At 49.1% G+C, this 17,981-nt stretch overlaps 1 protein-coding gene across 1 annotated transcript in view; it reads right to left on the bottom strand.

The window, feature by feature from the left end:
* Positions 1-17,981, bottom strand: part of LOC144752607 (scavenger receptor cysteine-rich domain-containing protein DMBT1-like) — a 1,088,995-nt gene that overhangs the window by 1,066,848 nt on the left and 4,166 nt on the right. The window contains exons 2-3 of the mRNA XM_078640489.1: positions 17,257-17,574; positions 5,558-5,587 (exon numbers count right to left, since the gene is read on the bottom strand). Coding sequence (XP_078496615.1) covers positions 5,558-5,587; positions 17,257-17,574 — 348 coding nt within the window. The remainder of the gene's footprint in view (positions 1-5,557; positions 5,588-17,256; positions 17,575-17,981) is intronic.

Raw genomic sequence — 17,981 nt, 5'->3', positions numbered from 1 at the left:
AATGGTCGAGACATGGATGGGGGAGTGCCCTGACAGCTGCCCGGACACTGCAGACCCAGAGAAGTGCCGTGGGGATGGTGGCCAACCTTACAGCTTCAGAGTCAGTGCTCTCCATCTGCTGATATTTCAGACCCGACTTTGACTCCACGCATGACCCTGCCTAGAATAGGGATCTGCCCCAGGTCACTCTGCAGATGGCTGATAGCATTCACTGAACTAGCCTTGACTTTATCGGAGCAGCTGGTTGGGAGGGGAGCCTGTATGGTGGTGTGATATTTCCCCCCCCCCATTTTGGCTACTCATCTTGATGTCCTCGGGGGGCCCTTACGGCAAAGGAGTGTGTAATCCTTTTGTGTTTTCAAGATTGGTTGTGAGACCACCCCGCTGAAGCTCCTATTTCTTTGGGGTTTCTGACTTATTCCTATGATCTCATGTACTGAAATTTAGGTGACCCTTTGGCCCACAAGTTTGTTTGATTGAGTATTCTTGTTTGGATGGGAGGATGTTACCTTGCTGTCCTGGGGAAGGGGAATTGAAGGGGGGGTTCTCTCATTCTTATATCATGGGTTGCACTGAATATCGTGTCTCTCCTCGTCCACGACTGGCTATGGTGGCGGCACTGTCACTCGCCTAAGTGTACCTGGGTGATTTTAACTGTGTTGCTAACGTGGACCTAGATTGCTCTCACCCTTAACCGAGGGATTCCTCTATTGCTCATGTGGCCAATAAGTTCTCTGTATAGCAACTGCATTGGGGCCATCTCCACCCTCTAGCCCGGGACCTCTCGTTCCATTCAACTGTGCATGCCCTTCATGTCCAACGCGATAACTTTTTATGCTCCCCAATATGTTGGGGCCTCTCACAGGCATAGAAAACCTGGCCAGAACCATCTTGGATCATAAACCATCGTTGTTGATATTGCACTGGGAACCTACCATGCATACTGAACTAGCAACTAAAAAACTGCCAGCCTGGAGGACCCTGCATTTCAGAAAATGGTCCGGAAAACCATCCAGCCCTTCTTTGCTGAAAATGAGGGCACTGGCTCCACAATCCCAACTGAATGGGAGACATTCAAAGTCATCCTCTGAGGGGAGTGCATATTATAAACAGTGGCAGTGCACCAAACTCTCTTGAGGGAGGCTTTTCTGCATGAGGAGACCCTTAGGAAACTACAGCCGGCACTGCCCGAGAGACCAGATCTTCACCAGACCATATTGAAAGAGAAAGAAAGGGTGGTGGAATACGTAGAGTGTCTCTGCTGCTTCATTTACAAAGACTATATAATCTTTGCATACAATGAGCCGTACAAGACAGGACCCCTGCTGGCATGGTTGGCTAACCCTGCTCGTCAGGGCTCCCTGATCCTGGAGCAAGGGGATCCCATGGGGCCCAGGTTCCATAGAGAGGCTAAAATTAACGATCCTTCACCAACTATTATGCCAGACTGTACTGAGGGGACCTGTAATGCCGGACCGACCCATCCATGAGTGGCTTAGAGATCTCCCTCTTATTTGACTTCTGCCAGAAGTCGTGGAGGCACTGGGGGGGAATACATAATGGAGGAAGAAATCCTAGCTGAAGTCCACCATATGGCCCATGGCGCAGTCCCAGGGACAGCCGGCATTCTGGTAGAGTTTTACGCCACCTACATTGAAGAGTTGGCCCCGTTACTAGTTTCACTGTATTGCAAAGCATTAATGAATCAAGCCCTGCCCCTCACAATAAAGGAGGCCATTATTGTTCCCCTGCTTAAACCCAGGAGGCCTACTACTGATGTAACGGTTTATGGCCTGCTGTGAATATTTAATGTTGATTATAAACGCCTAAATGTAATATTAGCACAGCACTTACTACCACACATGTGGAACTTGATTCCCACAGATCAATCTGGGTTTATTCTGGGCCACAGTACGGCAATCAACATTCAGTATTTACAGGCGGTTTTGGGAGCTATCTCCTCATTAATGGATTGGCTGGCCTCATGTTTGTCAACATAGAGAAAGCCTTTGACAGCTGTGAATGGGAAGCACGGAGAGGCGAGTAGGTACTCGGCAATTGTACCACGCAGTAACTAATACGTTACATCACGTGGTTTTTCCTTCCCTCTACCCCGTGAAGCCCAAAAGACCCATAGTAGGAGTCTTTTTGCTTTTCTCACCCCCACCTGGGTGTGAAGATTTGCCTACGACAGATTTTTGTCAGTAGTCTAAAGGAACTTAGGACTGGCAGGTCGTTAGTGTGTCCTGACCACCCACCTTCCTTTTCTGGTCTTGATGAAAACCCGGTACTTCCAAACAACGGGTTGAAACATGTAGACCCTACACATAGTGCTACACATGGTCATAATATACCTTTTTTGTATCCACACACCTGATTTTAATATTGTCCAGTAACTTGCAAATAAAAATTTCTTTTCACACAAGTATACCAGCACAATTTTTAAACATTTTTTTCACTTCTCACACACGAATACCCGCTCCACTGTAATTCAGGTTTCGCAGCACACCCTGATGGCACTCGGCTATCAGGGTGGACCCCGATGATGAAGCATGTCACCAACTAGGTTGGTGAGTGAGGGGTTTTTAAACAAAAGAAGGACTCTCTTCTTTTTGTAGTCATCCCACTCAGACTGTTTTCTCTAAACAGTTTCTGATGGTACTCCTCTTATGTTTTTGTAGACTTTCTCTGCACTGTCATAATCTGTATGGGGCGATTTATTGAGTGGACTTTCCTACTATATATGCGCACACGGTAGCACGGATCAGGACAGGACAAGTGAACTCTGAGCAATATTCAGTAGAGAGGGGCAACCGCCAGGGTTGCACGCTGTCTCCCCTACTCTTTGCTTTTAAAGTGGAGCCCCTGACCTGGAGAAGACACCCGTGGATGGGAATTACATTTGGCAAACTCCTGCACCATATATCTCAATACGCAGATAATATGGTTCTTTACCTGGGGAACCAGCGCACAGGGCCAGAAAGGGCGGTACATCTGCTCATGTCCTTTTTGGAGGTTTCAAACCTCTGTGTTAATTGGCTGAACCCTGCTCGCGAGGGTAGGACTGAGCCACCAACCTCGTGTGGCATAAAGTGGGAGCAAGATGCAGAGAAGTATTTAGGGGTCTGAATATACCATATGATTCAAGACTTATTGGAGGCCAGTATAGGCACGGAGGTGGCAGCCTTCCAGGAAAACACAAGCTGCGGGAAGATGCTGCCCTTATTGGTTGCAGGCAGGATAGACGTAGCAAAGATGAGAGCACTCCCTCTCCTCCTATTTCTTAGCGGACCTCAGAATTGTGATGCTGTGGCGTACATTTCGAGACATCAACACGGCCTGGGGGATTTAATTTGGAATGAAGGTCGATAGCACGTCTCGTCGCTTTGGCTAAGTTACAAAGACCTTCCTCCAACAGAAGAATGAATGCCCCAGTGAGGCCTAGGATAGCTCAGAGTGCGGGAAGCCCTGATGCAGCTGAAACTGCCGGACACTCCCGACCAGTCTCAGCTATACACCCTCATATTTAATCTCAAGAAGGCCCTGACTCAGGGACAGAAGGAGCTGCTGGTACTTCATTCCTGCTGGTTGAGGTTGCTTTGATAGGCACAAATATAATCCCCATATTCCCTGAACTCCTCACTTTGGCTCTTCTTGCACAAGTCAGAGAGGTTGACACTGGTCGACTGCTGGACTGGGCCGAGGCAGGCTTGGCTAAAGTGGATGCATGTTATGCAGATGGCACCCTGCGCCCCCTTTAAAACTCTACGCGAGGAGTTTGGCCTCCCTGTGGGGCACTTCCTTTAGTATGATACCCTAGTGGCATGTAAATCATGGGGGCGGTGCATGGAAGAACCGCATCTGCTTCATAGTTGCCAGTTTCTCTGCGATACTAGTAACATCCACATGTTAGTTTTGGGCTTATACAGTGATATACATGCAGACATGCTTTCACCCCTCACACTACTGTACGAACATTGGGAGGAGAACGTAGTCTCCCCCCTAACAGATGAAGATTGGACAAAAATTTGGGAGGCAGCAACCAAAATATACAGCAATTCCCATTTCAAGCTTATGCACTATTACATATTGCATCGAGCTTACCTCTTACCCCAGAAGCTAATTTCCCGCCAGCTTTCCCTGAATGTCCTAGTTGTCATTCTTGTATTGGGGATTTCATACACACGTCATGGAGTTGTAGTTGTTTAATCCCTTACTCGACAGAAGTGGTGTGCTGCTAGCTGTGGTCACAGACCGCTCCCTAACCCTCTCTCCTAAATTCTGCTTACTATGCCTTTACCCCCAATCAGTTAAAAACAAAATCACAGCACGGTTCATAGACTTGGACCTTGGGTTGGTTAAGTTCATGATCACAATGCAGTGGAAACAGCTGATAGGTTCTTACAGTGAGCGCTGGAGGGCAAACCTCCTGCAGTGGGTGGACTGGGAGGAAGGTGCCTTGATGCAGTAGGGATCCTCATGAGCTTGGGAGACACGGCTGACTTGACTTACAGGGTAACACAGCCAATAGCTATGGCTCTCTCTTTGCAGTAAGGGTGGTGAGAGGTGAACACTGAATAACCCAAGACTAAACTTCCTCTGACCATTGGGCCAACGTTGCACTGTAGAACAAGCCTACCCCCCCCCCCACAGACCTGCTGAGGCACCTAAGCGCTGGCGGGATCCAGTTGTGCCTGGTGGACTTAGGTGCTTTCCTACATACACTTGGTTCCTTCATCCGACTTTGTGAGGGGAGACAGCAGACACCATGGGAGTTGAGGGAAGGGATAGGAAGTGGTTGAAGACACACCCGAACGATAACAGGACACCGACCCCAACCCCTTTTCTATTGTGGCGGCCCCTGGGCACCCCTCCAGCGTCCCTGGAGAGATTGACTTTTCATAATATTGTGTACACTGATTCGGATCTTCGAGGTGTCTCCTGCTTGTTATTAATCACCAGGGGTTGGTATATACATAGATGTTTCTGTTATTTGGATTGTATGTGTATACATTACAGGTTGTCCTCTGCCACTGTCTTGAATGCTAATAAAGTTCGTTTACAAAACAAATTATCTCAGGCTACATAGGCAATTTATGAGAAGCAGTAGCAATCAGATTTTCCAACGATCACATTGGCATATCATTTTATAATACATTACCCGCCAAGCAGGGCGCATGAGGGGTAAATAAGGGACAGTGGAAAGGCAGAGGAACACGATTTGGTAGGGATACTAAGTGAGAGAAAAAAAAAATTGTAAAATAACCAACATATTTGAAGAGGGAGAGAACGTGTGCGTTTTTGTTCGTGTGTATGTAAAAATGTCTGATCAATTGCGACAGACACCTCACCATACTCGACGGAAAGCAGGTGTTCACAACTATTGACCACAAAATACATTTATTATTGGGTGGAGCACCCCCCCAAAACACACTCCTGCCTTGAAGCTACGCCCCTGCCCAGGGGTACTTAATCCACAGAAAGTGGATGGTTGAAGCAAGCATGTCACTAAAAACTGATATTTTATTTCACAATGAGAACCAGCTGAGAAACATACCTGAGGGGCTGAGGGTCGAAATTTGAGCAGCTGTGAAGACAGAAATTGAACACCATGTTAGAGAGGATGTCATCAGGAAGTACATTTAAGTGTGTAACAGCCTGCAGATTTACAGTGGTTGTCCTGTTTCAAGAATCTAGTCCAAGAATTATATTACTCGTTACTTATTACTAGTCCTCAAGAAGGACTCTGAGGCCTGCTTACAAACTCTACAAGAACATTTAAGAAGAGTTTTCAATTCAAACGAACCATCAACCCTCAGGGTGTGATCATTCGGGCAAACCGAGGGAGAAAATGCAGGCATACTTCAATGGCACAGATGGGCAGAACAGGTTTGCCTTCGGGACAAACAGTGAAAGAAATATATTATAAACATCTGAACCCAGTAACACTCCGAGTTACTATGGAATGTGTTGTGGCCCATCTCACTTCACCCGTCAAGTCAGACTATAAAAAGTACTAGTTCGTATCTAATGTCCCCTTTCAGTTGAAGGTTGTGGAAAAATCAGCAACTCTTCAACTAAAACAGCGTTTCAGGGTCCTGGCAGTTCGGCTTTCCTCTCATTAGGGGACCACAAATTGCATTCATGCATGCCAGTCTTTAGATCTTCATCTGGTCTTTCATTAAAACTTGGACAAAATAGTTTTCTCCATTCAAGGGCAAGATCAGTTTCATGTTTCAATGATAATAGACTAGGTTTCAATAGTTTAAATATGAATACCTTATGTCTAGGGCTCCCATTTTAATCTGACATTTGTTAGCATAGATCAATATTTACTTTTGCTTATTTTATCTCTATGTATCCATATTTATTTTGGACTTTGTGAAAAAATGTAACCCCAACTGGTATATTCCAGTATATAATGAATAGTACATGTATGCTCATATTTAAATGCTAATGCATTTTGATGCTACATGTATCCATTTACGATATAAATGCACTCAGATAAAAACAAGAGTATTGAAGCTCACACACATTCACATCTGCAGCTTTTTAATGTTAATGTTAATTAGAATACATTCCATATTTTTTTAATGACCTGAGCTATTAGCTTTGCAGTCTTAGCTAGCAGTACTAAAAAATAATCAGAATCTTTTTTCTATTTGTACCCATATTTAAAAATAAAAATAGACAGAGATATATATGTTTTCCTCTCTGTAGTTATCAGTTAAAATCAGTAGAAACGTACAACTGGGAGCCCTAATTATGACCATTTTAGTTATTTAGAGTCTACGGTATATTGTATCTGATGCTGTTTAATCTCATCAGAGTAGAGCAGCAAAGCTGGCTTGTGAGAGTTAAATGATCATATAGCAGATTGATTGAGTACATGTTCAAATAACAGTCTGTGCTGATAGGGAGCATCTCCCCTTGTATGCAACCATCAGCCCTAAGGAAGCAGAAACCTGAAGAATGTGCACTGTGGCCCACAAAGAAAGCATCAGCCAAATGTGCATTTCACAATTTATCTGTTGTGTCACAACAGCATGTTTATTAGCCCAAATATCTCATGTTCTATTACATCATTGTCATTGGCCCAGGCCCTCGTCAGTAGCAGGTTGGACTACGGAAACGCCCTCTACGCCGGAGCCTCGGCCAAACTCCTGAAACGACTACAACGCATACAGAAAGCCTCTGCATGCTTGATCCTCAACATCCCTTGCCGTAGCCACATCACACCCCACCTGAGAGACCTGCACTGGCTTCCCGTCAACAAGAGGATCACCTTCAAGCTCCTCACCCACGCACACAAGGCACTCCACAACACCGGACCGGCATAATTCAACAGACGACTCACCTTCTACACCCCAACCGCCAGCTCTGCTCCGCCGACCTCGCGCTCGCTACCGTCCCCCGTATCCGAAGAGCGACCTCCGGCGGCAGATCGTTCTCCCACCTCGCCGCCAAGACTTGGAACACCTTTCAGGAGATTACTCATGACCTGGCTATTCGAGCAGTAGGAGCATTCCTCCCTCCCCCCACCCCCCAGCACCTTGAGACCCTCACGGGTAAGTAGTGGGCTTTACAAATGTTCTGATTGATTGATTGATTGATTGATTAAAATTATTCAGGTAGTAAAACATTCTACACATTTATTTCAATTCACAATTCCCCAAAAAATTGAGTGACCCTAAGCCCACAGTAGATAACACAACAACAGCATAGTCTAAACATCTATAGTGTGTATTGTGTAACAGGGGTGTAAAACAAGCCGAAGCACCTCCTGTGGTGTGGGTGGCCTGACCTCTTTAGGGACTTCCAACCCTTCAGGGGGCCCTGAATCAGGACAAGGTCAATAATTTCCTGTGAGATGTGGGAGACTTAGGGGACCCTCTTCACATTCTTCAGGGGTGCCCCATCATTTTGCGTTACGTCGCTGTTGTATGTTCAAGGGCATTTGCCGGATATCCTTTCGGCAATGTGCAAGACAGGGTGTGAGGTAAAGGAGAAAAAGGTAGCTATGGTCATGTACCAACTGCCCTTACTGAGGGAGGTATCACATTATTCCCACTTCAATATGGAATGGGGACAATGTTAAACACACAAGGAAATCTGTGAATTACAAACAGAGCCATTACAACAATATGTTGCAATGCAGAAGGTACCAGATAATGGCCAATTAACACCGCTCAAACATTTGGAAAACATGTTATAGCTCCAACAATGTTGAGTACTTAGGCACCATTTCTATGCAGAACCAACATTTGTATTCCAAATTCTCATAGTGCTTAATGGCCAGATATCACCCCATTGTAAGGTATCCCATGCAATGGTCGTAAAATTCATCATAGACAGTTCACCTGGGTGTCGCATATTAACCAGGTCCAGCCGCGGTTGGTAATGGGTCTACCTGCAGGGCGGTGACGCGGGGTGGGGGAGGGGCAGGGTGGGGTGTAGTGATCTATGGATTAGGGAGCTTTAAAGATAAGTGAACATATAAATAAATAAAACTAATTTCGTAGCGTGCACTGCATTTCTTAATGCGATGTAGTGCGCGCAATGAAATTCGTTTTATTTATTTATATGTTTACTTACCTGTAAAGCTCCGTAATCCATAGATTACTAACCCAACCCTGCCCCTCCCCCTCCCCATGTCACCGCCCTGCAGGTACACCCATTACCGACCGCGGCTGATCAGGTCTCGTCTGCATGCTTCTTTATGCTAAAGGGCTTGAGAAAGATTCTCCCTTACATTCCCTTCTCTCTGAGGAAAATGGTGGTAGTAGCCACCATTTTATTTAGAATCGACTATTGTAATGCCCTGTATTTGGGAATGGGTACTGCTCAACTGGATAAACTTCAGTCTATTCAAAATGCGGCAGCCAGAGTTCTGCTTTGGTTACCGAAACATCAGCCGACATCGAAAGCGATGAAGAATCTTCACTGGCTTTCGGTACAACGACGTATTAAATTTAAATCACTCTGCCTGGTGCACAAAGCTTTGTTTGGAGATGGGGCCGAGGATGTGCAAGCTTTGTTCTCACGTTACTTTCTCCCACGGACTTTAAGGTCATCTACCCTTGGCCTTGTACAAATTCCGAAGATAAAAAGAGTACGCCGCGGAGGAAAGCGGTTTTCCTTTTTAGCATCCAAACTCTGGAACACTCTACCAGTGCATCGGAGAAGATTACCTAATAGATTGGCATTCAGGAAAGAAATTTAAACATGGCTCTTCTGCCAACTCTAATGTACGAGTGTTATCTCTCAGCTCATTTCTACCCCAATGCCACGACGCCTCGGCAGTAGTGCGCTTTATAAATATCGTTAGTCAGTCAGTCAGTCACACTAACTTAAAACAACTCGTTCTTCCAACAACGCTGAGTCATCAAGAACTACTAATGCCTTGTGGGTCTGCTGAAATCATCAAGATATGCATAGGGTGAGGTGAGATTACTTAGCAGTTCACAGATAAGTAATTGGAAGGGCACTTCTGCGTCCTTTAGTAGACTTTCGTTCTATCGTGGGGCGCTAGGTGGGGCCGGACAGCAATGGTCGCACTGGCGTAAAGCTCCTGCCGAGCCGGGCGGATTCCTGCTCATAATCCCCATCCTGCCACCTCATATTGCTCCGCCAATGTCACCATTCGGGATCGGATGGTCCGGTTGTGCCGCTGACCGAACTTTGGGCCGGAACTCCGAGAAATAAGGTCGCTACGCGCTGTGGGACGCAGCGGTGGGGTGCGACCTGTATGCTCTGGAGAGCAGCCCGGGTCACGACATCTGCGGGAGGCCGAGGCTGCATGGGCCCTGGCGTGATGCAGCCGGTATTAAGGTGCGGGGGCTCGTCGATGACCGGAGCACCCCAGGGGACGCCTCCCCCACTGAAAGGACACACTGAGAGGGGCACCGGACTGACAGCTGCATATCCCAGCCACCCCACGAGAGTTTCTCCTCGGAGGTGAGAGGAGGCGAAGGGGCGGAATAGCCCTCTGAGACCAGACTGAGGGTGCTGCAAGGGGGGCGGCGGCTGTTGATAAAGAGGAGCCCCAACACAGAGGTGAGGCCTGGAGACTGGCTGCGGCTGTGCGGGAACGGCAATGGGGCTGCCCCACATGGGGGAGAAGCGGAACCTGTAGATGGTACCGTCATTTTAAATCGAACTGGCCGCCTGCATACTGGTGCTAGGGCGGGCGTGCACTGGCTTGGCTGCAGCAGTGGGGCAGCTATAATATCGCCATTGGGGCTAGACTACTGGGCGCACCAACCTGCTGCCGGTGGCCCCGTTCCCCTGTCGTCCACCACGAGGCTTAAGGATTGCAAAAGGTCACCCCCCCGGGGAGTATCGGGCCCTTTGCCGCCATTTTGTTGACGTTCTGGCTGCATGCACTGACGAGTGGGAGTGCGCTATACTGCGGACTGCAAGACCCCTGAGGCCCTGATGCGAGATTTGCCCGCAGCGGACTCCTGAGACGGGCTCTTCTCTTTGCTGTTGGTGGGGCAGCCCTGAACATCCCCTGCTCTGCTGGGGGGGAATACTGTGACGCTGCTGGAGCCACGGAAGTGAAAGAGGCCAGCGAGGACCCCTCTGGTACACACCACTGTGGCCGCCCTGACACCAGCCGACACCCGGCTGGAAGCACCAGATCACCATGGGGAAGACAGAACCCAGGCAGTCGAAGCTCCCATTCGATACCCGCAAAACACCCAGCTCCGCTTCTAAGGGTCATGGCGCTGAGGACCCTCCGGAGACCAGAGGGGAGGATTGGAAAGCCCTACTGGTGGGGATGCAGCAGAGCCTCACCTCCACCAACGCAAACATCGACTCCATGAGCACCAGGCTGGACAGCGTCATGGCGAAGTTGGACAACCATGAAGAGAGGCGGAACATCGGGTGTCGGGGTTGGAGGATGGAGCGGGTACGAGCAAGCAACACATGCTGCAAATGGACAAACTTCTAAAGGTCATTGCGGACAAGAACGAGGAGATGGAAACAAGCTCCAGAAGAAACAATGTACGCATGCTAGGCCTAGCTGAGACAACCAACACGGGGAGGTTCGAAGACTTTATGGAACGACTACTGGCCGAATGGGTTCGGGAAAGACTCATTCTCTGCCCATATGGTCATCAAAAGGGCTCATAGATCTTTGGCGAAGCGTCCCCCTCCAGGAGCCCCCCCGCGCCCGGTGATAATGCGGTTCTTAAACTACAGAGACAGAGACACTGTGCTACGACTGGCGCGTGAGAAAGGAGAGGTGCGGTATGAAAACACAACCCTATCCTTTTACCCCGACTTCACTCAGCAAGTGCACGACGCCCGCCGCAAATTCATAGCGGTAAAAAAGAAGCTGCAAACCCAGGGCAACAAGTACACTATGCTGTACCGCGCAAGACTACGGATCCATCATCGGGGGGCGCCGCACATCTTTAACACACCACAACAGGCGGAGGACTACCTCAAGCGTGACAGGCGATCATCTTCCAGGGAGAAGGCTGCGCGACGGCGTTCGCGATCCCAATCACCGCTTTCGGAGCCTGGCTGACGGCTACGTCCTGCATAGGACTGGGCACTCGGCGGCGCTGACATTGGGCCTTTATTGGATGCTCTGCAGTTTGGTGATGTATAAATTTCAGCAATTGACATGGTGGCATAATAGGCCGCCTGGACACTCACCTCCATCCCGTCAGACCGACCCCTGTGGCCCAGGAGGTTGCAGATGGGTGCGATAGAGAAGTTGAGTGGGACTGGCGGGAGCACCTAGTGGCCCCCAATTGAGGGCATTCCCCTGTTTCATTTTGTCATGGTTCGATCGTTAGGAGCACATTGGCTCCAGTTTGGGGAGGTTTTATGGGGGGGGGATGTTTCTTCCTGGCAAGTTGGGGTAGCCGGTGTGAGTGCTGGAGGGTGGGACGGGAAGGGGAAGGAATGAGATGAGAGTGAATGGCGAGAGTCGTAGAGGTGAGTGTGCCAAAGATAAGATGCAGAATGCACAGTACGATAGTCATGACTGACGACCACAATGATATTACATCTCTACACGTCTGCTGGACTGTGCAAGGACTGAATGATCCCAGGAAACGTAGGCAGGTGTTAGGCTATTTAGACAGCCATCAAGTCCACATCACCCTCTTACAGGAGACTCATCTTGCGCAAGGGAGCACAACCCGGTTTGCATCACGCTGGGCATCACATAGATGCGTTACATCCTACTCCAATTACTCTAGGGGAGTGGCCATACTCATTAAACAAGGGGTTAGGTTTGTGGAGGGTGGGGTGGAGACAGACCCCGAGGGGAGGTACTGTTTGCTGTGGGGCAGGCTCAACTCACACGATGTGGTCTTCGCGAACTACTACGGGCCTAATGTAAACGATGCTCATTCTCTACTCACACTACGAGGCAAATTACACACGCTTGGGCCTGGGTATGTGTTCTGGGGGGGATATTTTAACACTGTAGTGAACCCTAGCATGGATCGGTCAATTGTCACTGCTGCGCACTACACCACATCTCAACGCACGTTGCAAGACATCGTAGCCACAGATAATTTGTTAGATACATGGCGCTATCTGCACCCAGCAGTGCAGGAAGGGATTCACCATTCCACTATACACAACTCCTGGGCCAGATTGGATTATTTGCTTGTCTCCAAAGGCATGGCACACTGGGTAGATAAGGCGACCCACCTAGCTAAAACATTCTCCGATCACTCCCCAGTGATGGTCACAGTGAAGCCCCCGGTGGAATTGACCCCCTACGTTAACTGGAGGCTCAACCCCCTGCACCTGCAGGACACAGTCTTTAAAGCAGAAATAGAGCAGGAGATAAAGGAATTATTTCCCAGGAATAGAGGCTCTGTAGCCAGTCTGACAACAGTGTGGGAGGCATTCAAGGTGACCGTGCGTGGGTGGTGCATCTCCAAAGGAGGGGGTATATGGAAGGACCTCAGACGGACTCTGAACACATTTGAGAAAGACCTGAAGGGGTTGGAGCGGGAGATAGCAGGCGGGGACGGGTCAGGCACCTCAAAAGCTAGTCTGTGGGAGAAACTGTCGGAGTATAAGGAGGATGCCGAACGGGAATGTAAATTCCGGGGGAAACACTGTACGGCCCGAGTAAATGGGGAGGGAGATAGACCCGGGAAGTCACTTTCGGGAGCAATTAGACCCCCTAGATTTAGAAACTATGTCACCGAGCTGCGAAACGCACAGGGGATCACATGTAGGAACCTTCCGGACCAAATGTCTATCCTTACGGAGTATTATCAAAGGCTATATACGTCTCAGAGACACCACACGCTGGACCTTAGGGACTATTTCGAGGACGTCGCCCTAGCATGGCTGGGAGACGTGCAACGTACATTCTTGGCTCACGAACTTGAAGTCGATGAGATCACTGAAGCTATAATGGGCATGAAGTCGGGGAAAGCCCCGGGTTCTGATGGAATCCCTATAGACTTTTATAAGACATACATTTCCATCTTAGCGCCCATTCTCAAAGCAGTATTTTATGAAGCACTGAAGGAGGGTACTCTCCCTGATACCATGAGTCAGGCTTCCACAAGAACCACAGCACTGAGACCGCCCTCATCGCCGCCACTGATGACATTAGACTCCTGCTCGACAACGGGGAGACGGCGGCCCTCATCCTCCTCGACCTCTCCGCGGTCTTCGACACCATCTGCCATCACACACTGCGCATACACCTCTTCGATGCAGGGATCCGCGACAAGGCCCTGGACTGGATCACCTCCTTCCTCTCTGACAGAACCCAAAGAGTGCGCATCCCCCCGTTCCGCTCCAGAGTCACTAAGACGATCTACGGTGTCCCACAAGGATCATCCCTCAGCCCGACGCCCTTCAACGTCTACACGAAAGACCGCCACACATGGCCTCATCAGCAGCAGGCTCGACTACGGCAACGCACTCTACGCCGGAGCCCCTGCCAAACTCCTCAGTAGACTCCAAAGAATCCAGAACGCTTCTGCACGCCTAATCCTCGACACCCCCGCCGAGACCACATCACCCCCCACCTGAGAAACCTACACTGGCTCCCCATCGACAAAAGAATCACCTTCAAGCTCCTCACCCACACACACAAGGCCCTTCACAACACCGGCCCGGCATACCTCAACAACCGACTGTCATTCTACGCACCCAACAGGAGACTCCGCTCCGCCGACCTCTCCCTGGCCGCCATCCCACGCATCCACAGGACCACCTCCGGAGGCAGGTCCTTCTCCTACCGTTCCGCCAAGACATGGAACTCCCTCCCTCTCCACCTTCGGCAGACGGAAGACCCTCAGACCTTCAGGAGACTACTCAAGACCTGGCTCTTCGACCACTAGCTGCAGCCCCCCCTCCTCCAGCGCCTTGGAACCCTTACGGGTATGTTGCGCGCTTTATAAATGCTTGATTGATTGATTGATTGAGAGAAGCCCAGATCTTGTTTTTGCTCAAACCCGGCAAATCATCTGACCAATGTGACTCATACCGACCCCTGTCCCTTCTCAACAGCGATACAAAAATGTTGGCGAAAGTACTAGCAACTAGATTGAACCTCCTCCTAGAATGGTTAGTGCTACCAGATCAGGCAGGGTTCGTGCCAAATCAGGCCACTGCCCATAATCTACGGACCCTCCTGGCAGTTCTCCAGGACATAGACCCGAGCTGCTCTGCGGTGGCTGTCTTTCTAGACGCCACCAAAGCGTTTGATTCGGTAGAGTGGGACTATGTGATGGGGACGCTAGCGTACATGGGGATGCCGGAACCGTTCCTATGCTGGATCAAACTGCTCTACACTGCACCGTGTGCCAGGGTTCTTCTCAATGGGTCACGCTCGGAAGCCTTCCCTGTCACCAGAGACGAGGCAGGGATGCCCCCTGGCCCCCGTCCTATTCGCCATAGCAGTTGGGCCCCTGGCAGCTAAGTTGCAGCAGCACCACAACCATAGAGGCCTTATATACCCCTCCAGGCAAGTGTTGGTGTCTCTATACGCCGATGACATTACTTTATACATTCACAAACCTCAGGATAATCTAAACCCGGTCTTGAGGGAGATCACTAGGTTTGGTGCAATAGCCGAGGTACAAATAAATTGGGGCAAGTCTGCAGTTTTCCCCCTTACTGACCACACGCTCCCGCACCCTCTGAACTACCCATTAACGTGGGAAGAAGGTGACTTTAAATACTTAAGTATTTACATTACCAGGGATAAAGAGGCCTTGCTGAGAACGAACTACGGACGTGCCATGACTAAAGTGACAGATAACATCACGAGCTGGCTAAAGCTTCCCCTTTCGATGGCTGGGAGGGTATGCTAATAAAAATGGTTCTAGTACCCACATTTTTATACTTATTCATCAATATTCCCTATCACCCGGGTGCTCATTTCTTCAAAACTCTACGAACACAGTTGATCCGATTAATATGGGGAGGTAAGCAAGCACGACTGAAGCTAGACACCCTTACTCTGCCGTATTGTTACGGGGGTTTCGATGTGCCTGACTTCGAACAATACTATCATAGTGCGCAGGCACAATTCGCAGTGTACTGGTTCCACCCCCCCCATACATGCCCCACCTTGCGGTGGAGGATGGACACATGGCTCCGGTCCCTCCAACGGGCTACGTGTTTGCGCCCTATAAGGAGAGAGATAGGGACCCATCCACTGTAGACTGCACCGTCAAAGCGTGGCATTGGCTGGCGCGAGCCGAGGGAGTGCCCCAGCTCTATTCCCCCAGAATACCACTAGGCAGCATTCCCTTGCTGCCTGTCACGACTGAGAAGATCTGCCAAAACTTATTAACTGAACTACACTATGAGACTTGGGGCGACCTATATCTTGAGGGGGAATTTCGGACCAAGGACCAGTTCTTTGGGGAAACCCCGTACTCCTTTATGGACCTCTTCCTTTACACTAGGCTTAGGCAGAGCGTACGGGCCAAGACTCCGGATTTCCCGAGGGAGCCGGTAACCTTTATATCCTTCCACCTGCTGCTCCAGACGGATGCCCCTGCGCATGTCACTTCCATGCTGTATGCGCGAGTACGCACCACCCCTCCGAGCTCACCAGTGAGGGCCAGGTAAGAATTGGATAAAGACCTAGATGACCCACTCACAGATGAACAGTGGGAGCTTGCCTGCCTGCAGACTGAAATGGTGTCGGATAGTGGTAGGCTGCGACTACTACATTTTAAATTTTTGCACAGAATGTACCACACGCCAGCGCAACTATATAGGCTCCATTTTTGAGACGACGATAGGTGCTCTAGGTGCGGTCAGAGCTCAACTGATTTCATACATCTAGCATGGAACTGCCCCCAAGTTGCAGAATACTGGAGGGAGGTTTTCTTGGGACTCGCTGACATGCTGGGGACCCCTATAACACTACACCCCGCCACAGCCCTACTGGGCCTGGTTGCTGACATACAAACACTGCATCGCAAGTTCCTGATTATGGGTATACTCCTAGCCAGACAACAGGTGGCGTGCAGATGGAGCAGGGGCAGAGCACCTAAATTTAAGGGGTGGATACAGGACATGTCCACTTGGCAGGAATACTTACATGCATACGCAGAACAATTGCAGATGAAGTCCCGGCCGAGGGATATTTGGGGACCCTTGATATCTTATCTTTCGGGTCAGCGAGCGAGGGAGGACATTACTGGATGTGTGACTGCCGGGCGAACTGAGGGGGGTGCAGATTCGAGGAGGCGCATGGGGGCGTGAAGGGAGTGGAAGGGAAGGGGTTCTTCGAGCAACCTGGAGAACTTTATTGCTTCTATTTGTAACGGGGGGCACGGGGGGAAGGGAAGTTTATTGTAAGACTGTATACATGAATATTACTCTATTGTTGCCGCTTCCTATATGTTGACCAGGTGGTCCTGTGGTGTATTATGAAAAATGCCTATAAATAAATAAATTTAAAAAAAAAGACTTTCGTTCTATCCTCCATATTTCTCCATTTCTACTTGGATATTGAAAACCTGTGAAACGTGGCCAACGATTTAGTCTACTGCCACTCACAGAAGCACTCTGAAGCTTAGTCATTGACGCCTTAAAACCTATACCCTACAATGTTCTGTAGATTTCAGACTTAAGTAACTCCAGTACTACATTTTATCCAATAATCATTTTTTGTGGTTTATAAAAAAGCCCAACTGCGCTTGAGTTCCAAAACACGTCTCTCTCTATAGCAGTGAGAGGTAAATGCTTGAGTGAGGTTACATGCACACACTTTATGGCCACACATAGACGTACCTGAGCAGATCACGCCGGCATCCTCGCCATGCACGCAGTTGTGAACGTTCCATCCACTGCTTGGACAACCCCAAATGTAGGCTTCATTTCCCCTGCAGTTCATGTCATCCAAGAGAATACTGCCATTGCCAGGACCAAAATAAGCATTACTTAGGGCAGAGGAGGCGTTTCCACACTGTAGCTGCTTGCACACCACGTTTGCGTCGTTCATGTCCCATCCGTCATCGCACACTGTTCCCCATGCACCCGCGTAGTACACCTCCACACGTCCAGCACAGCGGTCCCAGCCATTGGTGAGTCTAAGAAGGTGGGGAGACCCTGCGGTGGTTAAAGAGAATAAAATCATGCAGCTGAACCCCATTGCTTCTATGACACAAACAAGACCTATCTAAACTATGCACAGCTTGCAGAATACCACAGAGTTGCAATTACTTTTGCTTCCCATTTGTTGACACTAAAAGCACCTTTATTCCTGCTTGACAACAAATCACTCATTGATTTTGCAAAGTCAAATATCTGGACGCAGCATTCAGCCTTAATTACCGTCCAAGAAATGTCAGAGGCAGGGTTTGTGCCAGAGTAGGCAAAATGCTTCCTGAGGAGTGCCATAATAAGTCACAGATTTTGATTTTTCAAACATGAGGAGACATACAATGCAGCAGTGAAGATTGGTAGTTGGAAAGTCCAGCAGTGATGAGAAATAAATCTATGGTACAAATTGCATA

The sequence above is a fragment of the Lissotriton helveticus genome, chromosome 5_1, assembly GCF_964261635.1.
Source record: "Lissotriton helveticus chromosome 5_1, aLisHel1.1, whole genome shotgun sequence".
Classification (NCBI taxonomy): domain Eukaryota; kingdom Metazoa; phylum Chordata; class Amphibia; order Caudata; family Salamandridae; genus Lissotriton; species Lissotriton helveticus.
The sequence above is the reverse complement of the archived record's forward strand: the minus strand, read 5'-3'. Positions and strand labels throughout refer to the sequence as shown.